Genomic DNA, 27,586 nt, shown 5'->3' on the forward strand with positions numbered 1-27,586 from the left:
GATAATGTGGCCTGCGGCCACATTCTGCCGCAATCCCTGTATTGCGTCACTGAATAAGTCCAAGTTTGCCAACCTGAGAAAGATGGCCATGAATCTACTTGTTCTGTTCGGGTCTACATACATTTATGAGCAAACATTTTCGACCATGAACATTAATAAGACAAAGCTGCGTTCCAATCTATTCAGGAATCCGGCCCGCCAAGTACTTGATTTTCTCATATCAGGCCCGCCGACCGAAGAAGTTGCCCGCCCCTGTTATATTGTATGTATGTTTCCATTTATCACAAAAATCGCATGTTCCTATTTATTTGTTTCTTATTTGATACGGTATGTTGTACAACACATATTGTGTTGCTATGATTGTGATCCATAACTTGCGATTCAACCTTCCTATATCAAATAATATCAACTTTAATCAAAACATGTAAAATCCTGAAAAGTTTGTGTAATTTTCATAAAGCAGTGCGCATATGGTTACAGGGGCACACAGCTTACTGATACGCAACTACATAGCTACAGTTGACATTACTGCAGTAACTACAACAAAAACAGTAAGAAATTAAGGCACAATGACACATTATTTTGTGATATTATTATTTTCACAATGACACATTAAAGCAAATTCCATCATTACTCGTTCTAAAAGCAAACACAGACCAGACCAGTAACATGAAACTGCACCTACAAAGCTTGTGGTGGAAAAATTAGTTAAAACATTTTCAAAAACCAGTATGAACAGGAAATACAAAGACATTATCATAATAGGTTGTCAACGTATAGCAAAATAAATAACCTTAATTAATTATTAATGATTTACGTCGTTAAATTATGAAAAGGAACAACAAAAGACATTTTATGAAGTAGGAAATCCACACAATTTTCAATATTGGTATGGAAATAACCTAACCTTCAATTTATTTTAACAGTTACAAATGACACATCGACTTGATTCATTAACGCTTTTATGGTATTGAAAGAAAAACATAATTTTGTGAAGTGTTAGGTGAGCAAAAATTAACAACTGTGGCAAGGTAGATAATCGCTCGCATCGGTAAATAATGTAAAAATAGTGAAACAAGCACCATATTACGCATGAATAATATCCCGGGTTTTATAACTTAGCAATAGCAACTATAGATATACAGAGACAACAGGTTTCAAAAGCTCATTCTGAAATAAAATGATGTGGAAAAGAGATTTCTATATTAAACACAAAATCAAAATCTCATCATCATAGAAAAAGAAAATGCATACAAAACGTTTTGAAGTAAGTTAAATTAGGTAGCATAGTGTTCTATCAAAAAGTATGCTTGATTTCAAAATCCCGGTATTTACAGAAAAATCCTCAAACTTTTTTCAAATTTATTGATAAAAATTCGACCTACTGCTTAAACCAGGCTGGAGCAAAAGCACTTGCACACTATCCTAACTGTGTAATTTTGATTAGAAGATAGCATAGCTACAAAACGTGAGATAGCTGCATTAAAAATTTTTCTAGGTTTTTTAAAATCACTTGTCATAGTGAGACAACTATGTAGGCTGCCTAATACATCTCAACGCATTTTATGTGATTCTAAGACTGTTAACAGTCCTCGATAATTTGCCCCAATCTTCACTTTGTAGCGACTTACTTCGATCAATCTCTGTCTTCAACCCACTCACATCCGTCTGCAGCGTGTGCATGTGTGACTCCAAGCGAAGTATTTCTGCTTCTTTTAGATCAAGCTACGACATAAGCAATGCATGCAGATACATTAAAGGAATTGCTTAATGTGCTTTAGGAAAACCACAGGTAGATAAAATTGAATTCTGAGGATCCTGTGTATTGCATAAAGTTGCCAATCTAGCCCAATCTTATCTATGTTTCAGCAGCTTTCAAAATTTAATAAATGAAAAAAAAAACGAGAGCAAACTGCAAACTATGCAAAGCCAAATCACATCTAAAAACGCTAGATCATAGTCTTTATGGTAATATTTTGCCATGATTATCTCACCTTCTTTTGAAGTTGTGCGACGTGTTCAACGAGGATTTGTTTATCTTTTCGCAGCTGAGCGTTATCCCCATCAGCTCTCGAAAATCTTGCTTCCACTTCATCCAGTCTGCTCTGTACGGTGCGAGTGTGGAAGTGGGAACTTGACATCCCATCCTGAGCTTTAAGCATCTGAGGACATTTTAAAAAATTTGCTTGCTTTGCTTTTGGCTTTAAATGAATTAATATTGTGTTAGTGCCTTTGCTAAGTGCTTGCTGTGTGATATCTTCAAGTAAGGCTGAAAGATATCACACAGCAAACAAATTTGTTTTAAATATTCTACAAATATATGTGCAGAAAGTTGTCAATGTCAGAGATAAATAACATTGGATAATTTGATAGAACTTGTTGTAACTAATTTGACTGATTCAATACATCGACCCAGACATGTGCCAAAACATACTAATTTCCAGTAATACTCTCCAACCTGTGCTTCCAGTTCGCTGTTCTTTCTTCTTTCGTATTCCAACATTTCTCGGATCTTCTGTACTTCAAGTTTGAGAACTTGTTCAGTGCCGCGTAATTCTGTAATCTGCAAAAATGTCCAACGTGTAGCAGCTGTTCGCACCATTTTGAATTGCTTGTCCCAAGTTAATGTTTTAATTTTAAGCGGTAAACACAAAGTCTGTGTGGATGGATGATGAGATAAATTGGTAAATCGACTGCATGAAAATTGCATCATAAAAAACAAGCCGATGTGTGCTAAGTTACAAATCTGCAGATACGACATAAATCTATTTGGTTCAGATTTTTACCCAACTTCACAGTTTGGTGGTAACACTGCTCAACCTTACCTTTACAGCTAATTAATCCTAAGCTATTACTAGAGCTAGTCACGTCTAAAATAAGTTAAACAAACATGAGTTGAGTTGGTTGCAGCTCTTGCATCCTTCTCCTCTCTCATCATCCTCTCATGATCCAGCTGTTTGTTAAAATCGAGCACGTTGGAATGCAGAGCTGCATTTTCGTGCGTTAATTTTGACACGTTTTCGACGAGCTGAACAGTAAATGATGACGTAATAGTAAATGCCTGGTTGAATAGTATTTCTGTAATAGTTTGTATATTAACATATTGTTATTATATTACCGTAGTAACTAGTTACTATACTATACTATACTTAAACATAGTTACTAGTTAAATTGTTGTATCCTTGACACGTTTTCAACACATAGTTTCGTGCAAGTTATAACCAGCACATTTAAATTAATCTAAATTCGTTTATTTACTTCTTTTTATTAATATAGTCTAACTAGTAATACACTGAGTAATATACTTCTACTGTAAGTTGCAGCAATAGCAACAAACACACTCTTAGGTTTAGTTTTATATTTCACCTTATCTTTCATTATCCTGTCTTGTGTTGCTTGAGCCTCTGTTGCTCTAAGTTGCTGTCTCAGTGACAGAATTTCATCCTAAACATAAAAAATTTTCAAAAGAACTTCCGGGCATTTTAATGTGTTAAAACTATTTTTAAATTAACACTCAAATGCATTAGTGTTTCGAATGCTAACTGCATTTAAGTCAGTTTATAATGATGGGGTAAATTGTTTCATTCACATTGTTTCATATTATTGCAAAATTTTTACCTTCAATTCTCTGGAGATTTTGTCCTGAATTGCCATTGTACTGGTGTTGAATTTCTCTTCAAGGTAATGCATTTCTGATTGTTTTCGTAGACATTCACCTCTTTTTTCTTCGAGCAAAGCACTTGTTTCTGAATGTTGGGCAACTCTTTGGTCATGCTGGAACAACACGAAATAGTAATGTTACACGACGCAACAAACAAAAACTCTTCAGTAAGTAGTAATAATTCTACACTGTTTTAAATTGTGTTTTTCTCTAAGTATTTCATAGGTGTTGTAAATTGAACACTATCGGTACTGGTGTAAATGCTCAGACATGATGTTAACGTTTAACTAACTGATTTATGTCAGATCCAGTTGAGTAAAATAACACTTTCACTTGATTTACTTCGAGTCAATCTAATTTAAGGATGACTTGATTCAAGTAAAATCATTGCTCATCTTTTGATAAAATTTGCTGGTAATTTCACACCATGCATGTCATTAATTTATTACCAATCATCAAGGCCATTTTGACTTTCGCCAATAATTTTTTCAGGGAGCTGGATTTGTTAATAAAATGTTCGCAGTTGTTACAAAAAACACTAGTTTTTGACATTAACGTTCATCTTATTGAGAATCAAGTCAAATTAATCACTTCAGATAAATGATTCTTAAGCCTAGCCACCTAGAAAGGGAATTCAAGTTGACTGAAGTCAAATCAACAACTAAAATCATTTTACCTCTGCCGTAATTTCAAGCTTCATTTCAAGAGTATTTTTGGGAAAACTTTTCACCCACCTGTGCTTGAAGTAAATTCTTGGAATGTTTTTCGTGACGAAGATTGGATCCAGTTCTTTCAAGTTCTTGCCTAAGCGAAACGATTTCAGAATCTTTTAAAGCGATTTCACGATCTGCAACTTCCTTCATCTTTTTCAGCTCGATCACTTGCTCCGTCAGAAGAAGCTTCTCTCGACGAAAATTATCTGCATTTTCACAAATCTAAATAACTTTGGGGTCAATTAATACCCTTTTGGTTTAAAGAACTTCTGTATCTTTTTCAAACTTGTGTAATTAATTAAAATTTTAATGACTTCTGCTATTTAATTATTTGCACCTTCAAAAGCATGTAGCTCTGCCGTCACCCTAGCTTTCTCGTTTGTCAACATTGCAATGTTTGCATCTTTTCTAGAAACTTCCAAATTCAAACCATCCATATCGCTTTGCATGTCCTACACAAGAAGATATAGAGGTTTATTTTTCTTTGACAAATTATACCCTTTCAAACAGAAAGATCTGTTTTGTAAAGATTATTAAAAAGTTTCCAGAAGCCCCATACCATTCATAAATTTACAATAAGACATTAGCCTAATACGTTGTTGTCACAATAGAAATTTACTGTACACCGATACCTCATAAACGTAAGCACTAACAATAATAAAAAGGTATGTAATAAAGGTATTTAGATAAATCTTTGCAGACCTTTAGTTTATACATCATCCTATCTGCTTCTTTGGTCATCTTTGGATGAATATCAGTTGCTTTCTTAGTCTGTTGTCGAAGATATTCAGCCTCGAGTTCAAGAAAATATATCTGTTGTTGCAAATTTTTGATATATTCTGCTTCCACATCTTTAAGTGTGCTGCTTTTACTGTAGAAAATAAGAAAAATTGAATAAACTTGAAAAATAATGTTGCAGCAATTAAAATCGCCATTAATAAAATGCCATTAGGTTATAGCTCCAGGAGGTTGTGCATAACAATAAGCAAACATTCAAGTTTGCAGACAAATGTTCCATGTAATTCTGCGCTATTGGCACACCATACCGCACAGTAGCCTACTTAAACATATGGCGGATGCGTGATTACCGAAGGTACCTGAAAATTATTTGTAAATGGTATGGTAGGACAATATTTATCCTCGGATTGAGAAAAGTCTATGCACAACTTAAACCTGATAATGATTCCTCATCACTCAAGACCCAGTAATTGAACTAACCTTTGTGCAAGCTCTGACTGTTTTATTTTGATTTTTTGTACTGTATTGGCCGAATTTAGAACTGTCCACCAGGTCTACTGAACAGAAGCGAGTGTTGTTAACGCCTTGCCCAAGTGCTTTACAATGGTATGGTGCCACTATGGGTATCGAACACGAAAAACGAGCCACATTTATTGCGAGTCTACTCGACTACCGAGCCGAAATAAAATTACGCATTCAACGATAAAAATTTTATTTGAGATTAAAATACAAACTTACCCCTGTGAAAATGCAGGTGATAAGGTCACTTTTTTAAAAGATCTAACTTTACTTTTTGTCTTCAAATCTGCAAAAAATAAATTTGTGATGATATTATAAAATTGCTTGCAAATCGAATGCCGCATAGAATACTTGTTTACGGAAATCGGCAAAGCAAAGCATTGCGTTACGTAATCGATTCCTCTCTGCTTATCGTATTAAGTCGTGACAAAAATGTCGTGCATGCCTGCTTTGCGTGTGTTGTTATTCATAGTTGTTCAATGCGTGACAGTCTACGAAGTTAACCATAGAAAGTGGTCGACTTTATTATGTAGCTGTCACAATGTCTTATTTAATGTAATCGTTTAAACAAGAAACAATATAACCAGTTTATACAGTTGTCATGGTATACAATTGATTCTAAGATTAAGAGAAGCGAAACAACGACCTGAGACTCATTTATCATCGAGGACATACAACAATTCTACAGACAAACTTTGTAATTGAAGTGGTCGTCCTTACAGGCTAAGGAACGATAAACAATCATTTCATTACAAATTTATTCAAAAATTGGTCAGGCAATTCTAGCCTAATCATTGTAAAAACACCCATTTTTAAAAATAGAATTATTTTATTAATCTTTGGATAACATATACAACTGCATGACCTATCAAAAATAGGGTTTCTTATTCATTTAGCTAATAGGCAAGTTTTTTTAGTCAGTATAGCCTAGCCTACATATGAAACATAAAGACAATTGTAAAACTTACCAGACATGCTTTCTTTTTTTCGTTTATGAGTTAAAACAGAGTTGACTATGTTTTGGAAAGGCTTCAGTTATATCTTCTATGCTGTACAAATGTGTTCTAAATCTGATTATGATTTTAATTTGTTTACAAAACAAATTCAGTACACGGCCGGCATATGATGACGTTTCAGCGTACATTAAGTCGTCATGGTTACGCACTGTCCTACTTCAGTATTTATTTGGAAGGATGGCAGAGTACCATATTAAAAGGCAGTTTAAAATACAATTAATATGGAGTATTATTACTTGTTAATTTCTTAAAATACGCTATATAATATAGTTACTGTTAATTATGAGATTTAATTTCATTAAAAAAAGGGAGTCTTTTTATAAATTTTTTCTCAACATTTTTTGTACAGTTGTTATTTTTGAATTAAAAAATTAAAGAACAAGGAAAAATTTTCAAAATTTGAGCTTGGTGAGATTGGAAAAGAAAGCAAATTCAAAATAAAACTTTCTCTTAAACATTGAAGTGACCTAATGAAGTTATATGCAAGTGAACTGTCAAAAACAGGGTGAAATTTAAAATGTTAAAAATATAAATAAAGAAAGAAGCATTATAAAGTAAATGCTGTATTGTCTATATTAAAATGTTTCAACCTACCTATTTTTCGAATATAATTAATATTAAGCCATCAATTTACTGGTGTAATGACAAAACCTGTTCCCCCATCCTGACGTCATGAATTCATATCCAAATAAGGATTCCACTCAGCAGAATAGAAGCAGCAGTCTGACTAGCGCAGTAGTTTTCAACCTGGGGGTCGCGACTCGCGACCCACATGGAGGTCATTAGCTTTTTTTAGGGGGCGCGAGAGCTTTCAATGAGTATAAAGTTAATACATGAGTCTTTGTTTAACAACAATGTGATTTACTCGTTTTTATTTTGCTATTGTGAATGCACAACAACATTACATAGGCCTATGTTAACTGGAAGTTTTTGGAAGGGGGTCGTCTGATTCTATTGGGTTGCAAAATGGGTCGCTGAATGAAAAAGGTTGAAAACCACTGAACTAGCGTGTAGCGCAATTAGCTGAGTTCTGATATCGAACACTTCGTTCTTCTAAAGGTTGCACAATGGGGGAAGTGATCATTTAATGACTTCGAACCCAGTTCATGAAAGTTTGAATAAATTTAATTTTGAAGGAAGTCAGTACTCAGCAGAACGAAAATGTCTTGCAGAGTAGTAATGACGTCACAACGAGATAGATGCTATTCAACTAACGGTACGATGCTGAGCAGCCGTATTTAGTGGAGATCAAAGGTGGCGGTGATTGCTGTGAGCCATTTTTAGTCCGGGTTATGGATTATGCATTGTTAGCATGGCATGGTGAATTCAAGAAGTTGGTTGTTTTGCTGTCCGGGGAGTTCTATTTCTGACTCCAGACTCCATAGCCCCAGTCTTGATACGATTAGTATTTACTAACCTATGCTTTGATGTTAGGCTTGGCAAAGTTAACGAAACTTTACATTCTTTGTAGTTCAGTTTAGCAACATGGAGTGAAGCATGCGAACATTTGCTCTCGAGGCCATGTCACATTTGCCTGTTTAGTTTGTGGAAATTATTATCATAACTGCTGATATGTTTATGACTACCTGCATCAGCACAATTTTTTGTCCCCCACATTGAAGACGAAAACTGAATGAATGAATGAACTTTTTGTAAATATTTTTAATCTGTGCATTAATAGGCTATTCAGGTAAAAATTGAGGACACAATTGAAGTAAAATAACAAGTAACCAATGTTCCCTCTAAGCTGCGCGCGTGCGCAAATGCGCACTGCTGACACGGTCTCCGCGCACAGAAAATCTGTGCTGCGCACAAGAAAAAAATCCAACCTGAATTGAAAATAAAATAAACGCATAATAATGGCCACAGTGCGCACGTGGCTCGTCTAATGTTGCTCACAGTGGTCCAAGGGACCGCTCAGGGAGTTAGTGTGTTTGCTCAGACTCGTGAAAAATTAGAGGGAACATTGCAAGTAACTAGCCTACATCTGATTTTAAATGAAAATTCTTTGCCATTAATTTTAAATTTATTGTGCTGGTGTGAAATAAAGTTGGAAAGGTCGCCCAATCGAATCACTGTATGAATATTCATAATTCTATGCAAATTACCCCAATATAATCCAAAAAGAAGACTAAAAGAATGGACATCAAGTTTAAAGCTATAATAATTTATGAACGATTAGAAAAGATCTTTTCCAATAGAGCAATTTTATTACTCTTATATGATTGAATCACTTTGCCCATATTATATATCCATATTACGCCTGAACACGTTCATTCAAAACAAAGCTGTGTGCAGATGATCCTATTAACATGTTTTTTATTGTTTTCTATGTGAATGGTCTTTTTTATTGATACGAAATTTATTACTTTGCTGTTATTAAGAAGTAGTCCAACACATGAATATTTTTAATGGTTAATATGGTCTTGAAAAATGCTAAGGTGATTTATTTGCTTTACTGTTACACCAGAATATCAACTTTTATGTCATTAAAAATGATTTTTCACTTAGATTACATTAATTTTGGTTATTTGAGTTTTAGTTAATTTCATATTATCCATATTGAGGTTTCATAGCACTTTACTGAATACGAAGTACAGATAGCTTAGCGGCAAGTTTGACCTCTAAGCCTGTAGGAAGACAAACAAACCCATTACATTTATATAATCAAGTGTGCGTCAAAATTGGTAGTGGTTTTTATTGTAAAAAAGGGAGCTGAATCTATGCAAAATAAAAATAGGACAAAATACAATTCGTACAAAACATGATTATTCACCTTTTTCAAAACCTTCTTTTGAAAGCAATCATAAAGATTCGAATACCAAAATATTTATATGATTGGTTTGTCAATAGTTTGATGCATTGTTTTTGACTTTGGCTAAAAAGGCAGTTTGGTGTTTGTTGGCGAATGAGCATTTTCCTCATTATCATTATTTTGTTTCAGGTTCAATTTGCAACAATGGCTCCTCTCTGGCGCATTTTGCACGTAGGACCACTTACTGCTATATTTGTCATTTTTGTCTGCTATACTGTTTCTGTTATTGATAGTTCTTTATGGTTTATGCCAACAAGTAGTGCTGGCATTGGAGGAAAATTGAACATAATTATCCTCACCATCTGGCTTGCCTTAATTTTGGGCAATTTTCTGAGAGCGATTTTAATCGGTCCAGGATATGTTCCGAAGAACTGGGCTCCAGAAGAGAAGTCAGATTCGAAGTACTTGCAGTTTTGCCAAGTTTGCCAAGGGTTTAAGCCACCAAGGGCTCACCACTGTAGGACTTGTAAACGATGTGTTTTAAAAATGGACCATCATTGCCCATGGATTAATAACTGCTGTGGACATAACAATCATACTAACTTCGTTTTATTTGTGCTATTTGCACCAATTGGTTGTTTACATGCATTCATTGTTTTAATTGGAACAATATGGTTTCAACTCTTCAGAAGAGCTGACTATCTACGTACCGCAGTCAAACCAGTACATTTTTCCCTGAATGCATTTTTTATCACATTGTTTGCTGCTGGACTCGCACTTGGCACAATCATAGCTGTAAGTGTTTTATTGTATTACCAGATCAAGATTGTCCTGACCAATGCCACAGGAATCGAACAGTGGATTATAGAGAAGGCAGAGGATCGGAGAATTGAGAGAAATGAACGGCCGTTTATTTACCCCTATGGTTATGGCCGTCTTGACAACATCTCACAGGTCATTAACTGGCGATGCAAACCATGTGGTAATGGATACAAGTGGCCCGTGGTACAAGGATGCAACCAGTATACACTCACCATAGAGCAAATGAAGCAGAAGATTTTGAAACGAAATCGAGAGGTTCCGTTCGATGTTATTCGTGCCTACTCAGGTTCGTGGTTTCCCATCACGCATGGTGTCAGCACATGCTGCTGCATTCCTTTTACGGACGAACCACGCATTTCTGTGAAGCCTGGTGACCGTATCATTGTTTCTCGTGGCAGCAAACATTGGATTTATGGCAATAAAGTCCTCGATGAAAAACAAACTAAAGCCGGGAAAAGAGAACGGGGCTGGTTTCCTAGGCACTGTGGTTTAAAACTAGAAGAAATGGACGATTCATGAGACTGTAAACTTAGTAGTGCCAAGAAGCACTAAACTTTTTACTTTTTTCAAGCAATGAGAAATTATTTTCATCATGTAAATTACGCAGTTTTTGTGTTCCGTAGAATTCATTGTTTGATATTACTCTATAGTTGTCTTCAAAACACCAACTACTTTATAATTAAACCATGATCATAATCGATGGTGCACTTTGCACAGTGGCCTAGCCAGGGGGAGGTTTGCTGGTTACTATGACCCTCTTTGAAACGTGTATGGTGTCATGATAATGAGATTATAATGATTTTTTCAATGTTTTTTTGCGTAAGAATTGCAAATTTTGTTCAGTGCAGACTGTAGACTATAATGTAAACGTCATGTCGAATGAACTTGGCTGGTGCTCTTAGTTACTCGCCATACTTTAGGAACCCATGCAGTCATTCATTACGTCATTATTCTTCTTGAGTTAATAGAAAGAAATTGTGTATGACAACTATAACGTTAAGCAACTCTGTTTCAAAATTCCTGGCTACGCCGCGTTTCATTACAATATGCACAACGATACGCGTTCTGCTATTGCCTGTGCCTTAATTTTGCTTGATCACATTTCGACGTGACATTGTTGCCGATTGTTTGTCATAGAATGCGACAAGTTTGCGGCAATACAGTAATGTGCTGTTATAATAGAAATAGTGGTATGTACTACAGCATGTATGAGGGTATGGCGTTAATTGTGAAGATGGAAATCTAGTGCTGGCGTTCCAGGATTCCTGGAAAAAACATTTGGAGAAAGTAAAACGTTGATATCAAAATAACCAAAAATTGGAGTTCAGCTACTTGATATCACTTTCAAAACTCTTTTCATTTTAAGACTTCAGCATGTCACGTACTTAAACTGAAAACTATTAAGTTTTCTAAAGGTTTCTGCAACCAGTGAATTGAGTCTAATTCTCTGAATTAGGAACTGCTCGTCGGGACCACTGAATAGGAGCAAGTGTCGCAAGGGCATTACAGCGGCAGCTCCACAGGAAAACGAACCCGTTCGCATTCTAACAAACGCAGGTGTTGTAGCCACTCAGCCGCACATCGAAGAGCAGCTTCTGTCGGGTTTATCGCGAGCATTTTGTGCTAAGTTTTATAAGTAATGAAAAATTAGGTTCCAAATTTCAAACTCAATCGTTTAACAAAAGTTGTGGTGAGGTGGGTCGCTTAAAATGATGTTACGTCTAAAACTCATTGTTTACATCATTCATTGAATATTCGTTGCTTTGATTAAACGAGAATTCGATATAGATGCTAAGTTTTTGAAAAGAAATTGTAGACTTTCTCGCCCAGCGCGGCACCTATTCAGTATTCACTTCTAGCCTATTTGACATGTTTTAGATAAAAAAGTCATTGCAGCAAGCCAAGACTTAGTGCATTTTCGATACCAAACAGCTTAGCTATAATTTTTGAAACGAAAACACACGCATGGCGGTAAACAACCAGCGAAAATGCTGATGCTTCCAGCCGCTAAATGGCGCTGTGATCTAAGTCTCTATTTTTATACACTGCCAATCTTCTGGGCAGCACCATAATTAACTAATAATAATAATTGCTTGTTTTCAACTCTTTTAGTAAATTACACAAAAGTAGATTTGTGCCCAAGGCTGGAGTTCAACTGTAGCATTCCAGCGATTGAAAAATATCAAGCAAAAGTAAACGTCCTGGTTCCGAGACTATAAGCTACATTTCCAGCATTGCTTGTCGAAACTGACACAAGTTTTAGGCATATTTTTGGAGGTGTTATCAAGTTTACCAGAAAATATCATGTCTGAGCTTCTAATTTTGTTCAACAAATACCTTGCAGATTCTATTCAATTATTTTTTAATGTTTCCAATAGACAAAACACTGAACTGATTGTTTAATAACAAATCTTAACAACAGATAGAAATAAACAACGCACGATGTACGCAAGAAAACATTGTGAGTTGGCTTGGCACATTATATGATTAAGTTGTATTTTCTAAATTTTTCATTCCGTCTGTGTCTGATGTTAGGCTACTTGGAAAAAAATTAACAAGTGCTTTCTTTGAAAAATCTCATAGACATTGAGCTAATTACCCCGTCTGAGACCGTGTTGTCAAATAACGTTTAATTTTTCGACGTTTTTTGTCACCTACGTGCACCATAGCGCGTGCTGTTTTTTTAAAAACCTATAAGCAGCCATAAAAGGTGGGGTTTGTTGGATCACGTGTGGAATGATTTACTACAAAATTAGCCAACACATTGTCGTTTTTTCGTGATTTTAACTCTTTATTTTTTTACAGACAAGTTTTATGAGTTGCGCAATGGCGTAGCGTGCATGCCATTATACACTTGAAACTATTTCGAATGACACATTTCAATGAATATCATGTACATATTATAACATTGGCAATACACGCCATATTGTGTGTTAGCCAAAAACTCAGTTTATAGAAAATTTTCTTTAGGTTATTTAAAAATTAATTAACCATGACTTCCTCCCAAACAAGACGGACGGCTTTCCTACAATTTGACCTTATTGGTTTGATGAGACTTGCGCAATTTTTGCAATATTGTTGTTCACTTTGATGCAGCCTAACCGTTACAGCGAAGCATCTCACAAGAAAAGCGAAAAGTGACTGGGCAAGGTTTTGAACTCGAGAGCTCTGGGAGATGAAGCGGGAACTTACAGCGGGTGACGCATTAACCGTTTTGGTATCTAAATACTATACGAATTTTAAATCATTTCAACATGACGTCTTATTAAGTATCAAGACTTTAGCCACTGTAGCCACTTTAGCTTTCGTTCGCCACAACATCTTGCAAATTATCCAGTCAGCCTTGAGTGTTAGTAATAACGCAGCACGGTAAAGCGCATGCGTTTGAAGGCTGAGGTTCCGGGTTCGATTCCAACCCACTTTAATCTTGTTTCATGAAAGGTTCTCCAAGATCCAGGATCATAGCAGGTAGACTAAATTAATTTGCTTTCTTTCACTAACTCCTTGATAGTAGTCCAACTCAGTGTAAATCGCTGCTCTCCCAATTATACTCAAAATCTTCTCCACTCTCACTGTGTGGAGAGCTTAACTACCTCCATCCCACTTGTCCAGTGTTCATTAGCATAAACTTGCAGGTACCAACTAACACTAGCAGTGTTACATAACAGGTGCTAGCAGTGTTCATAACGTAAGCCAACATGTAAAAGCATAGCAGCTATACTTTACTTAGCGTCTCAGTTTTAGTTTTTTTGAGCAAAAGGTAATTGACTCGGCGCTGCGCGCCTCGACCGGCCGCTTCGCGGCATTTAATCCTCTTGGATGAGGCAGGGTTAGCGTTTGTTTGCTCGTCGCTCCGCGCCTCGCTGGGTTGCTGATTTGAACCTGCAGCTTGTCGATCGTCGTCCTCCGATTTTTCCACTGCGCCACGACTAGCTTTTTGGGCATCTTGACAATATTGGTTTAGGACTCGCAAGAAAAGCAGAAGTTGGCTAGACAAGGTTTTGAACCGGAGAACAGAGTGGGATAGAGCTGAAAATTACATAGGGTGCCTCATTAACCGATGTTGCTATCTTATGACCACATTGTAGCCAAACTACTCAAGCATCAAATCTCGTTATAAATAACACTTCGCTCAGAAAGTAGAGAACTTTTGATATAGTGTTCACGCTAAGTTGTTGGAACTCATCTTTTATCCCTGGCACAGTCTTTAAATCACAGAAAGTTGGGAAGAGTGGTGGGAAGCGCAAATTATTATTAATGGTTGAAAACCGACAACGCTCGTTCAGATGAATAGTTACGTCGATTAACATCGTTGATTTGTATTTATACTTTCTTGCTAGCAAGATTAGATCATACTCAATGAAGAGACCAAGTCGGGAATCGAACCCACTCCTAGCCTCACAGGAAGGTTTGGGGCAAAATTTTCTTTACGTTATTTAAAGATTAATTTTTTACTGGTTAACAAAACAGTTTCTAGGCTATATAGTAATCGTGCGGTAACACGCTTTGACCTGCAGGTCGACAGTATATTGGGTTTATATCAATACAAGACCTGTTGATACAAGTACTGTAGCTTGCTATCGGAAACGTGCATTGAATAAAAGTCGACTTTTAAAGTGAGTGATTGACTAATTGGCTTATACAAAACTTAAGCTCTCTCAACGCCAGAGCCAAACTTTTGTAGACTATAACTAAAACTATCTAAAACTGTATAGTCTATCTAAAACTTAGATAGACTATACATAATGATCTAATGTGAATAATTTATTAAGAAAAATCCCGAAATATACAATCGCTGCTGTACAATTATTTTAAAACGTGATGCAATTGAAAACAGGAGTAATTTTTTTCTAACAAAGCTTAAAAAGCGCAAAAACTTTACAGTATTGCCGGCAACTTTAAACCAATCAGAAGTCGGCTCACGTCATTTGACCTAAAGCAATGTTTGAGATCTGGATGCTTGCAAATACCAGCTCTCCTTGAAGAATTCTACACCTCTGTAACGCTCTGTTTGAGGTATAGAAGATAATGATGCCAAAATATTGGCAACTTTTCATTTACACTTTCGGTTCGGGACTGGTTTTGGCAGTATCCACGCTTGAATCGCTTGGACGCTGCTCTCTTGAAGATGGCGTGATCGAGGATCCAGTTGCATCTCCGTTAACAGATGTAGAGCGAGTTTTGGTGGTCGGAGCTTTCAGCTCGTTCTTTCCTCTGCCGCTCTTGTGAACCCGGAAGGGCTTCTTCTCGGAGGCGTCTGACTTGCTCATGGTTCTCTTCCTCGATCCTGGATAGAATTTGTCGCCGCATCCGCAGCAGTTCAAGATGTCCGCATAGAATGCCCAGGAAGCTTCTCTGAACTCCTTGTGGAAGATGTTGTATATGATGACGTTGAGGAATCTTCCGCAGATGAGGATGTAGCTGCTGATAAAGAAAGCGATAGAGGCAGGGCCGCTGAAACAATAACCTGGTGGACTGAAGGCAATGTACAGGAGCACAATCAGCACTGGTAGGACCGTGACCGTAAACATGACCAGGACAACGGCGACAGTGCGGCGGAAATTGCGTTCGACTTTATCAAGAGCGCTCGCTGATGGCATGCTGTGGTCACGTGCCTGACGTAATCCTTTGAGCATTCTGTTGCTTTCCATTGAGCTCATAATCGTGAGTGTCCATGTCGCAACGAAAGGTATTCCCCACACGAATATGACGTAGACGACCGCGTGCCAGTACCTGTTTAAAAATACCGTTTTAGCGCCCTTTACCCTGTGGTGTGTGAATCAATGGATAAACATCAGTTTGTTTGTCATTGAGACAAAGTGCTAGATGTTTATACAATTAAGGTATTTTCTATTTATAATTTCAAATGAGTAATGGCTTTAATTTTACTTACTTGAAAATATTTGGAATGGAACTCTGTTGAAATAAAATAATAATAACGTTAGAGCAAGATTTTACAAAAATCTTCAGCCTGATCACAACCGCAGCAAAAGCAAAATCTTATCAAAGTTTTTTGAAATATTTTTATCAAAAAGAAAATGAAATGAATTATTAAATCATAATAATATACACCTACAGCAAGATTTACCGGTTTGATAACGGGAATGTATTGCATTGTGACGTAGTTGAGTCCATATTCAATGAAGTCATTAGACAAAATGGGGAAAGCAGATACCATGATCGCAAACAACCAAATGATCAGCACTGCGACAATCGCCCTGGTTTTGGTCATGACGTCGCCGATGCGGTATTGCAAAGGCCATCTCATGGATAGAAAATTGTCGATTGCCAGAAGCAGCAGGCTAGAAAAATAAATACAATTATTTATTGCAAAATTATGTTTGAAACTGTGATCATTAATAGTAGTTGTTTCCGTGAAACATGGGACGCGGTTAATAGTGTAATAAAAGGTTTGAATGGTCTTTCAAACGTGATTAAAGTGAAAATAACTTCAGTAACGAATCGGATATTTATCATAACTTTCCCAGCGAAAACTTTTTTAATCGTCACATGACTGTTTTGCGGTTGGTGGCACACAGAGGCGGGCATTTTACGTAAAGATCCGATATGCAATTACTTATAAGCTTATCTGTCTAAATTGGGATCGGGTTTAATTGTAAAGTATAAATAGTATACGGCTTAACGATTCATTTTGCAGATTCATTCTTGTTATTGTAACGACTAACGCGTCTTTGTTGTGAATGCTGTAAACGCTTCCTTTAACTCTTAAAACAGTGCGCCAGTGCCACGAAGTCGTGCTTTGAATACTGACCTGTACACTGCAGCCACTGAGCTCAAAATCCCTGCAATACCACAGACTACCGCAGTTGCTGTGTATCTTGACATGATACTGGAAAGCGGAAAGGGTTCTACGTCACTGTACGAAATCTCGTTGAAAATGTTATAAATGGCGGATGGCAACACAATGGCTCCGGCGACAAGATCTAAAATAAAATCACACTTTTCGTTATAGTTTCATATACTAATAAACTATAATGCATGTAATACGTCACTAACACGAGTTGCGTGTACTGTATCTTAAACAGCTAATTTTGATAAGCGTGTCTTGGTCGATAATATCACAGGTAACTATATCACACAGACCAAGCAAGTTTCAAAATCAAAACTGGTTCAAATGCTCACCTGCTGCGGCCAGAGATAACTTAAAGCAACCGTTCGGTCTCCTCAGTGACTTTGTTCGAAGAGTGACGACAATAATTAGCAGGTTGCACAAGACAATTATTACGCACAAAATAATTGTCAAGGCGGCAATGAACGAAGCGACCGGTCTGTCGCAGTGGACAACCAGATCTATGGTGCGGTTTTCCTCAGAGATGTACTGCACAGTGCAAGCCGGAAAAGCACCACACGTTGTGTTTAACAACTCCTCGGGCAAAGCTCGGAACGGTCCCAGGGTTACCGTGCTCGTGGTGTCATTCATCAGCATTTCTGTAGCGTTTTTGCCAACTGGCGGCACTCCTGCAAAAATAACAAGTTTAAAAAAATACCCAACCTGAAAGTTATACTTACAACTACACTGGAAGTAAATGATCTAAGGCATGCGAGATCATAAAAGCGTCAAACTGAGATCGCATCTCACTGGTGGTCGCTGTGGTCATCTGCATCTTTTTCATTTCTGCGATGATCCTTAAAAGTTCCTCTTCACCTGCTTGATTGGTGAGGAGAAAAAGATTTCTCTGATCTAAACCACTTTCGACCTAAAAATAGTCATTTCATTGCCATACACGTCAATCAGAATCAACAAATTGTGTCCATGTTGGCCACGTAAAATGCCTGCGAGCTGTACTTTTAACTTGGTAAAATTTCTGTCGGTTTTAACAAGTATTACAAAGAATGTTTGTAAATATTATCATTTATTGGCTCTATGTAACCGACAGAAAATGTATAAGATTATATTTGTTCTATAATCTACCTCATTTTCCGTTGTTTGTCCGGTTATTCTTCCAGCGAAGATAAAGATACAAACTATAACTACAGGCAACATTCTGTTGCAAAGTTTTTCCACTTTTCTTGCTGTTGGCGTTTGTAAAAACAGGGCAAATGTTAATTACGTATTAGTCTGAGAACCAAATTTAAAAAATTTTAATTTTCTTTCAAATGTTTGATTAAAAATACCTGGGGCACTAAACAAGCCATTTACTCATTTAAACCTCGCTACAACGCGCCACCTTTGATGATTTGCACTGATACTGCAACCTATTCGACAGCTAGCTATGAACTACAAGTCTGTCCAGTAGCCGGAGAGTCCATTCAACTGATAATGCACCGCCCGTTTTTCACCAGTAACAGTTCTACCTAATTGCGTAATTCTTTTTTAGGTAGTTGACCTACTGTATGTGTCAGCTCTTTCCAAATGCTTAGTTCGCTTTAACTGAACTCGCTTAAAGATCGTTGTATTAATTTTGAAAACGTGATCTGATGACGTCAGCCAAAAACTACGCCTAACGGAAGTGCTGACGTATGCTCCTGCGTTTTGCTAAACTTTAGCATTTAATTGGAAACGACAAAGAAATAATAGCATAAAATTTCTTAGCAAACATCATGCTTTGCTCAATTTAGGTCAATATTTTTGCAACTCGAATGCTATATATCTAAAAATTAGGAATGAAAACAACGTTTTTCCATGGTAGCCAAGTGTTAGAATTCCGAGAATGTCACAGACCAACCAGTTTTTGTCTGTCGGACGTGAAAATTGCATGCAGTGACCCTAACCACTAATTAAAAGTATAGACGGGAAATGACGAAACAAATTGACCAAGATACCGCTTTCTACGCAGATTTCATGACGTTTGTTTGACGTAATGTTGCTATCTTTACTGGCAAACAAAGCAGAAAACACAGTATTCAACACGATAATTTAGACTGAATTGCGTAAATGGATAGAACTTTCACCATTTTTCCGTGAAACCGGCTGGAATCATATAAGGAAATATATGTGCACTTCAAAATATCTGATGAATATAGTTTCACGGTAATTAAGGCCACGCACGCTTAGTCATACTTCGCAATAGAAACGTTTTTAATAGATTTCACCACTTGCTAACAAAATGGAGTTGTTGATGAATTGGTCGCTATCAAAATAATGAATGTTAATTATTTGCAAATGGCGATGGAAACTTTTGTTCCGTATATTTTTATCTCGTAGCCCGCCTGTTTTTAATTTGCATTGCGGAATTTTTGCAGACTGCATAGGAGAATTAAAACGTATCTACGGCTAGCTGTCTTATAACCACAGCTTCGAGCTTTCTTCAATAATGCAAACTCCAAAACATCTTATGTACCCACCAGCCTGTAAAATGATGAAGAGTGTCTAATAAAGTAATACATGTAGCTCCATTCCAAAGGCTAACCGCTTTAATTCCCGCCAATGATGCGGTTTGAATGCGGTGCCGTTACACAACATCACCGGAACTTAATTGGCACCTGTGTCTACAGCTTTTTGCCAATACGAACTACATAGTGCTGCGTGTTGGCTGATTGCTAATGCTACTACGTAGTAATATGCTTTGGCTTTACGAAGCTACCTTTGAACTGATCTAAAACGTAACGTCCGGCATTCAGCGTTTGTATTAAGTTTGCAGACTTGCACAAGTTCATTCATTGGACTATCCAAGACGTTTAACAAGTCAACACCCGCTTATTGATGACACTACGCGAATTTCTATGTGTTTACGCTGTCATTACATACTGTTAAAACATGTCCTGCACATTTACAACGAACCATTTTGAATTGATCGATATAACCGATAAATTCGCCGATTTAAACTCCTGCTTCACATAGAAATAAGAAAAATATTAATATTGTAATAGAGACCAAGGGCGACCAAAATAACCCACAGCCTATCCTGCGGCCTTGTATCTTTGGAATTCGAACCGAGGTGATTTCGTTTGGTTTAATGTCCATATTAAACGCAATATCTTGCCGTTAAACTTATACGTGCTATATAAGCCAACGCGACGCCAACGATTGTCTTATAAAAACATATATATAGTTTGCCATTGTAGAAAGTGCCCCAGATTTGAAATGGACAGTTTTATTTTGAAACTAATTTTTATTAGTGAATGTTTTCAAATGCAGATTAACACCTGATAAACAAAATGAGTTTTGAGTACAGCGTAGAGAATTAGAAACCCACTTGACAAGTGGGTCATTCATGGTAAAAGGCTCTGCCAACTTTAATCCGACGTTGCCCCAAGGACTTGTGTGCGAGACAGCACACGTCACCTGATACCATTTCACTGCGAATACGTCACACGAGCAGCTATTGTGACTCGCCTGCAGCTGACTGTAATTTTACGACAGGACTTTAGGCGTGCTATATTTATGCCTTTTCTAAAATTATGCATTTAAACCAGATAATTGCGGTAAGAAAGACTTTTATTAAAAAATGTTGACGTCTAAAAGACTTTTTACATGCGCAGTCATACAAGCGCCTGCATTTAAGAACACTTTCTCGCGGCGGGTGTGAATTTAATAAATAGACTGATTCATCACAGGCTTTTGTGCATTTTGTTAAAAACAATGCGCACTGCTCTAATCAGTTTAGTCTAAAATTCGCTTACAATGGTGCGCAAAAATAGGGTTTCCAATTTTTATATCACTATTGAACAATTTGGCAAGATCAATTTCTTTTACTTCGCTTGTTTATTGCTCATCGCCGAAAGTAACGAAAGCATATTATGTCTACACAAGCATTTAGTGGGCCTGCGCAAAGCTAAAAATATTTCAACAGCACAAAATGCCAAAATAAAAAGGTAGGAAATATATTTCTGGGTTTTAGTACAATTGCTCAGGGCTGCATATCCTCTTAACTCACACATTTTATGGTTTTTGAACATTTATCACCAATTCTTTTGGATCCGACGCTTTTCTAGCGCTTTAAATTCCCGTCCGTCATAAACGCAACAAACATATTAATATTGTAATCGATGGTGAACACGACCACCAAAATATTCCATTACCTGTCCCGCGGGCTTTTATAACTTTGCAATTTGATCCGTGGTAATATCTTGCAGCGCTTGTTAAATACAACTCGCATAGAAGCTGTATACTGCACATTGCTTTGTACATGAAGTTGTTGCGTTTAATGTATCGTGAAATAATAATTCTTCTTAGTATAATCACAAGTTTCATTCATACACATTTCCGTGAAACACACGCAGCCATTGTTATGTGCAAGCAACGAGCAGCAAAACACGCACAACGTTATTAATGGTCATACCCGTTGTTCCAAAATCGTGGTGACTGAATCTTTGCTTCCCAGAAAAAAACGCAATGTTTACAGGAAAACAACTCGCGCTGTCTCGACGTCCATACTACCGGTACACTGCGACTGCTTAATGATTGTAATAAAGTACGTCATCACTTGCCCGGATGCAATGCTAAAAATCGACCAGAAATGGATCTGCTTTCGTCATTGCTTTCACGGTTTGAAATAACGATAGTAACAGAATTACCTTAGACAAGTATTTACGTAGCTTTTTAAGCCTCACGCTTTTGTAGTTAACTGTAGAAAACCATTGACTATACGTATACAGTTTAGAAACATTCATTAATATAAGTTGGCATGAAGAACACTGCGAAATCGTGTGTGAGTTTATTTTGTGATCAAAAGCAAAATAACTCCATCGATTAATGTATGATTTAACTGGGTTGATTCAGTATCATATTTACATACACAGCATACAGAAACATGTACAGAAGTTGGAAGAACATGACAAGTGCGATCAGAACAGAAATAAAACAGAAAATTAACGCGTTGTATAAAACCCACACACAGCTATATTGAATAACTAGAACTCCACAGCAATGGCTACCATCAATCATTGTCGTCACAGTCTACACGTGGACAATTTTCAAGCAAAGCGCGCCTAAATAACGTTATTGACGTTGAGGCGAGCGCCCGTGAATGATGTTTGTAAGAAAAACACATCATGTTGTTTCCTTTGTACTTTTGAACACTGAATTACAACTCGACATTCTCTCTGCTCTGGGTCTTTGCGAGTCGGCGCTCGAGTTACTGATTCGTCCTGATGTCGGAGAATGGGGTCCCGCGAATCCGCTGTTTTTAAACGACGGGAGACTGGCGGTTCGGACCGACGTTGTTGACTTCCTTGAAGTTAGTTTACTTTTCCAAGACGTAATTGTCTCTCGGGACCGGAAGGTGCCTCCGATCTTGCGAGAAGTCCTGGATTTGGTCGACATGTGGCGGGTTGCTTTGTCGTTGCAAGTGATGCAAAGGAAGAAATCGTCAAAGAACTTCTTAAAAGCTTCCCGGAACTGCTTGTTGAAGATGTTGTAGACGATGACGTTCAAGAACCTGCCACACATGAGCACGTAGGTCGTGATGAAGAAAGCAAGAGTGACTGCGTTACTTCTACAAACTCCCACGGGCGCTGAGACCAAGTAGACCAAAGTCACGAACACAGGCAAAATGGTCAAAGTGAAAAGAACCAAAACCACGGACACAGTTCGGTGAAAATCTTGTTCGATCTTATCCAGGGCATTTGTCGACCTGATGCTGTGTCTCCTGGCTAGCCGCATCTCGCCCAGCATCTTACGACTTTGTACTAAAGTGATAACGGTCAGTACCCAAGTGGCCACAAATGGAACTCCCCAAACGAACACAGCATACAAGATCGCCAGCCAGTAGCTTAAAACCAAAGTAGCTGCTGTTAGCCTGGTGCAGTTGAAAACGATAAACGATGCAATTAATCAATGCGTAATACAATAGAACAGAAAATTATCAAACAAGGTTTTGTTTCACTGAATAAAGATGACTCACCCACTGATGGCGCTATCTTGTGTACTCTGAAAACAAAACACACATAAGATGATATAACTCGGCTCATTTTGAAAGTTCAAGCCAACCTTTTCATGACAATGCTAAATGTGACATACCTGTTTGATGAAAGGAAGATACTGTAGAGTGATGTAATTCAATCTGTACTCGATAAAATCTGTGGCGAAAATGGGAAATATGGCCACGGCTAGCGAAAACACCCAAACGACTGACACAGCGATAAGGGCCCTGGTCTTGGACATAATATCTCCCACTCGATATTTTACCGGCCACGTGATTGATAGAAAGCTGTCGATTGAAAGTAGCAGGAGGCTGCAATATAAAAAAAAATTACAGTATTTATACGTTTTCCAGACGGATATTCTGTTATTGTGGGCGAAAAAATGCAAGATCTTAACATCAATAAAACGTAAAAGGCTTGTAATATGTAACGATCATACGAACTCGCCTCTAGGCTAATCATATGACATAGGCCTATTATGTTCGTGCAATGACGAGCTTTTATATAGGTAAGGCTGCCTACTGTAGTTCTTTGATCGTAAAAGTCAAATTATTAAACTCAACAGAAAGTAAGTTCTGAAAAACCAATTTGTTTGGTGTTCTTTTACCTATTTACCTGTAAACTGCTGTGATTGTGGATAAAATACCGGCAATTCCGCATATTATTGCAGCTGGTGTGTTACTGTCGATACCGTTAAGCCCCGGAAGGTAAACATACAGTTGAAGATTGTCGTTTATTTCAGTAAATATATTGTAGATGACAGATGGCAATACGACAACTCCAGCAATCATATCTACCAAAAATACAAAAGCGTTATTCGTTGAGTTTGCGGCTGAGTTTCACATCGAAAATTTTACAGAAAATTGAAATAAGTGCTGTAGTACGCTTGCTCCATTTGCAATCAACTACTCAAACGTGTTTACGACACACCAACTATTACCTGCAACGGCCAAAGACAGCTTGAAAAAGCCACGCATTGACCTGGTCCTCAAAGTGACCATTATGATTAGCAAGTTGCTGAAGAAGACTACGACGCTTAAGATGATCGTGATTGCAACTATTAAGGTAACCAGCTGTCCATCGCAGTTGGCCAAGAACCTGATCGTCCGTTGATCTTTGAAAACTTTAATGTCGACCGGTGTAGGTGTGCAAGCAGGAAAAACGCCACATGTTGCGAAATCGAAATCCTGCTGCGCCGGTGCGGAACCGGGTGTGTCCAACGTGAAGAGTGAAGTCTCATGGACTGTAGGAGCAGCGGTTGCTGTTGTATTTTGTATCGCTGCCAACACAATTTTGTCAAATAAATATTCACACAGGCTACCAATTAGTTTGTACTTAATAGTATACAATGTTCGCAATCGAAAACTACGCAAAAATCTGGCCGGAAATAATTAAAATTAAAGTTTTGCATTCACCCATAGCATACTCATTTCAAAAGCAGGCTTGTTTACCAGGTCAGTTACAGCAATTTCATAAGAAAACATAAAAATTGCTGCTGATATTGCGAAAGGAGTTCAGTATTGATAGAATTAGGGTGAACAAGTTTCCAGCTAAATGAGCTTATGACGGCGAGGGCGTATGCGACTGTCAACACCAAGGCCAAATTTTATTGAAATGACTTATCATGATGGAGGTTGAAACCAGATCTAACCGGAATGTACCTGTTTGATTGATAGTTTCCGGAAAAACTGGTTGATCTTCCAAGAGGGTGTTCTTGTATGTGCTTAAATCCGTGTAATTGTTTGAAATTGTTCGTACTGTAGTGTGGTCAATAAAAGCAGTTGTAGAATCATAACCCGTAGTTGAGCTCATAGTGGTGGCGCCAGTAGCAGCAGTAGTTGTGGCAATGTCAGATTGACCTCCTTCAAATCTTTCCAAATCAAAATTTTGACCTAAGGATAGAAGCATCAGCAGCCCCTCAAAGCTAGTTTCTGGCGTTTCCAATCCGAAAAAGTTTCTCTGCAACGGACAATTTTTGAACTACTTTAATTATGTAACTGCATTGTATTTACATAAAATGTGTAAAAATACTTCTAGAAAACATCTCGTGTGGTATATTATACATGCAGTAGACTGATTTACAATCTTTACTAACTCCAATTCTAAAACAGTCTACATAGATTGATACATATATTTTTAACTAAACTTACAGCAGTGCCGTTTCCGCCGGCATACGTGGTGTATGATCCAGCAGCGTCAAACGAATTAGTGTGGTCATTCAAACTGTCCAAGTAGTGATTTAGTAGGTACCAGCTGCACTTAAAATCCGTCCGGCATCTGTTTGTAACAACTTTCCCAACGTCGTCCGGAACTATAACTAAAATCTTTTCTATGACATCATTGAGTGCAGTGTTGTCTGTGCCATTATTAGCGTTCAGGTTTGCCAAACATATCGTGGGTAGGAATAGGCAGAAAAAATACAATAAAATACGATTATTCTGACACAACATTTTCAGCTGTTTTCCTTTTGGATAAATTAAACAATCGAAAAAAGATAACATCAGTTTTTGGTAGTTTTATGAGCTAGTAATTTTTCACAGTTGACTTTATAGTGAGTGTAGTGATATATGACAACTTAATATTATCTTCCTATTTTCAAACACAATTACTAGGCCTAGCTTAGACTCGCCTTTGCTTTCACCTTTACTTTTCCTAAAATTTCGATTAAGTTAAAATTGAATTTTTTCTCTCCACCATTTAGTTAAAACTTATCTTTAGACTAGCGTATATTTTATCGTTTTAATGTAAAGTAAATCCAGGTCCATCTCAGCATTTAGGAACTGACGCTATGAAGGTAGAAAATATTTCATTCAAGCTTGAGCTTTGCCAACGCAGAGACCTCTTAAAACTGACTGCCTGTGTTTGTCTGTGCATGTCTGATTTTTCACGAAAAATAGGAAAAACGTGCATCGATTTACCTCGTCACATCGTGAATGTCTGAACCCATACAGCAGGTTTCTACAAACGCTGAAAAAGGGGTCCAAGAGAAGTTTCTCTCGTCTTGTTCCTTGTGGATTGACCTATGATGATCTCTACGCTAAGACATATTTGTAACAAAGGATTCGCTTCGCATAGATCGGCGACAGGCTAAACTTCCGTTGCCTTTTTAGATTCATGGTATGAGTAAAGCGTAAGAAGCACGTCATTCCAAAAAACTATGACGTAGGGATGGCATGTCAAGAAACCTTTTCTTACATGCAGGCCTTCACGTAGGCCTCATGACGCTGACTATTTCTGTCTCAAGAAAAAAGACTGTCCGCTTTATTTTTTCCAAGAAAAAAACTGAACACACGTTTTGAAACAAAATAAACTTCAAAAACCTAACCATACATCACCACACTCGCTGAAAGAGAAATTATCGTCGATCAGGCGTCAAACATGCTGTAGTGTCAAGTCCACCTTGTTCTACCAGCATCAAAGAGCCAATAATGATTCAACTCATACGAGAGCGACCGCGCAAGACTCACGCTTGTACGCTTTGCCCCGGGCATACCGCAAGTTTTCTTTTATTGAAGAACAACCTTTTAGTCTAATCATGTCTCTCGTACATACAATGTCATAACTGCCATCAACTAGTACATCAACAAAACTGACAACAAGAATTTTGGTTTAGTCTAATTTGAAATAATTGGAACTTTTGTGCGCGTGGAGGCCAAGGGTAATGCCATACCGGTTTGAAGTGTTCGCCGTTTGTAGAATTTGTATATTTACAGTAGATTTGCACCAAAGATAAAAAAGTTTGAGTAAACTTGCAGCGTTTTAATCTGCATAAAACCCTCTTGTAAATCTAAATTTAGTTCGCGCATTTTTTTCCATCAGATGAGAACCTATACCTGACGACACCAAGATCACGTGCATTTAATTTGGGCAAGTTATTTCTGTGCAAAGTAGACATCAAATTTTATTTCTTGTAATTCTATACTTAAAGCCTATTGCGATTTTGTGCTGCCACTTTATACAGTCATATAAGTGGTTTAAGTCACTTTATGTTGCTGTACGTGTTTTAAAAGTCTTTTACTAACATCGTCTCATATCTTTGCTGTTTGACGTAAATACAAAACGATTTTGTACACATAATTAAAGGTAGTTATACACCATCTTGATGACAAGGGATCAAAATCAAAAGCAAAGTTCAAAGGAACTTTTGGTATGACTTGTTCACGTGACTTGTGCCCAATTACGGACCCGTTTGAAATTGAATACAATTCAAAAAATCGAATCGAGATCGTAATGTTTTTGGAAGATACTAACCATTTTGGAAAATAACAGCTTTCGTTGCAGGTTGCCTAAAGTATTCAAGAATTAATTGTGAGTAACCGCATGAACCTCCATTGGCTGTATTTGTGGTGATAAAGTTAATTTGATTTTACGAAAATTATCCCACATTTTAATTTAAATTTAATTTCATTTTACTTTTAATTTCTCACTTCCCACATGAATACTTCAATAGTTAACCGTGGCAAATCGTTCGTCCAGGGGCAGCAAGACAAGATTCTCTGTAATTTTACAATAAACTAGAACATTAGATGTTTTCCCT

At 37.3% G+C, this 27,586-nt stretch overlaps 4 protein-coding genes across 4 annotated transcripts; 1 reads left to right on the plus strand and 3 right to left on the minus strand.

The window, feature by feature from the left end:
* Positions 1-430: 430 nt before the first annotated feature.
* LOC143471159 (uncharacterized) lies at positions 431-6,758 on the minus strand. The gene is made up of 11 exons (XM_076969537.1): positions 6,600-6,758; positions 5,851-5,917; positions 5,077-5,245; positions 4,712-4,826; positions 4,396-4,580; positions 3,619-3,774; positions 3,367-3,444; positions 2,891-3,028; positions 2,459-2,563; positions 1,995-2,162; positions 431-1,725 (listed from the first exon to the last, which is right to left on the minus strand). The coding sequence occupies exons 1-11, from the start codon at positions 6,604-6,606 to the stop codon at positions 1,564-1,566; spliced, it is 1,350 nt and encodes a 449-aa protein (XP_076825652.1). The 5' UTR covers positions 6,607-6,758; the 3' UTR covers positions 431-1,563.
* A 2,593-nt stretch (positions 6,759-9,351) lies between these two features.
* Positions 9,352-11,409, plus strand: LOC143471022 (palmitoyltransferase ZDHHC6-like). Its single transcript, XM_076969345.1, has one exon. It carries the CDS (start codon positions 9,556-9,558, stop codon positions 10,741-10,743), a length of 1,188 nt encoding a protein of 395 aa, XP_076825460.1. The 5' UTR covers positions 9,352-9,555; the 3' UTR covers positions 10,744-11,409.
* Positions 11,410-14,973: 3,564 nt separating this feature from the next.
* Positions 14,974-18,548, minus strand: LOC143471079 (adenosine receptor A1-like). The gene is made up of 7 exons (XM_076969425.1): positions 18,158-18,548; positions 17,825-17,942; positions 17,368-17,703; positions 16,997-17,168; positions 16,313-16,526; positions 16,118-16,140; positions 14,974-15,957 (listed from the first exon to the last, which is right to left on the minus strand). Exons 1-7 carry the CDS (start codon positions 18,227-18,229, stop codon positions 15,282-15,284), a joined length of 1,611 nt encoding a protein of 536 aa, XP_076825540.1. The 5' UTR covers positions 18,230-18,548; the 3' UTR covers positions 14,974-15,281.
* A 3,280-nt stretch (positions 18,549-21,828) lies between these two features.
* Positions 21,829-26,303, minus strand: LOC143470947 (uncharacterized). The gene is made up of 7 exons (XM_076969245.1): positions 25,200-26,303; positions 24,711-25,008; positions 23,990-24,328; positions 23,665-23,842; positions 23,147-23,360; positions 23,031-23,056; positions 21,829-22,898 (listed from the first exon to the last, which is right to left on the minus strand). The coding sequence occupies exons 1-7, from the start codon at positions 25,548-25,550 to the stop codon at positions 22,178-22,180; spliced, it is 2,127 nt and encodes a 708-aa protein (XP_076825360.1). The 5' UTR covers positions 25,551-26,303; the 3' UTR covers positions 21,829-22,177.
* Positions 26,304-27,586: the final 1,283 nt, after the last annotated feature.

Source organism: Clavelina lepadiformis, chromosome 9 (assembly GCF_947623445.1).
Source record: "Clavelina lepadiformis chromosome 9, kaClaLepa1.1, whole genome shotgun sequence".
NCBI lineage: Eukaryota > Metazoa > Chordata > Ascidiacea > Aplousobranchia > Clavelinidae > Clavelina > Clavelina lepadiformis.

Bases quoted from the DNA above. Each gene is read 5' to 3' on its own strand.
- LOC143471159 (XM_076969537.1), bottom strand. The intron at 5,246-5,850 runs GTAAGTTTGTAT...TATTTTCTACAG, and splicing joins TCACCTGCATTTTCACAGGG to TAAAAGCAGCACACTTAAAG. The intron at 2,564-2,890 runs GTTTGTTTAACT...ACATTTTTGCAG, and splicing joins CTGCAACCAACTCAACTCAT to ATTACAGAATTACGCGGCAC.
- LOC143470947 (XM_076969245.1), bottom strand. From the start codon at position 25,550: ATGTTATCTTTTTTCGATTGTTTAATTTATCCAAAAGGAAAACAGCTG. The intron at 23,843-23,989 runs GTAATAGTTGGT...TATTTTTGGTAG, and splicing joins GCTGTCTTTGGCCGTTGCAG to ATATGATTGCTGGAGTTGTC. The intron at 23,361-23,664 runs GTAAATAGGTAA...TTTATATTGCAG, and splicing joins ACAATCACAGCAGTTTACAG to CCTCCTGCTACTTTCAATCG.
- LOC143471022 (XM_076969345.1), top strand. From the start codon at position 9,556: ATGAGCATTTTCCTCATTATCATTATTTTGTTTCAGGTTCAATTTGCA.
- LOC143471079 (XM_076969425.1), bottom strand. From the start codon at position 18,229: ATGTTGCCTGTAGTTATAGTTTGTATCTTTATCTTCGCTGGAAGAATA. The intron at 17,169-17,367 runs GTGAGCATTTGA...ATTTTATTTTAG, and splicing joins GTTATCTCTGGCCGCAGCAG to ATCTTGTCGCCGGAGCCATT. The intron at 16,527-16,996 runs GTCAGTATTCAA...TTATTTTTCTAG, and splicing joins TCAGTGGCTGCAGTGTACAG to CCTGCTGCTTCTGGCAATCG.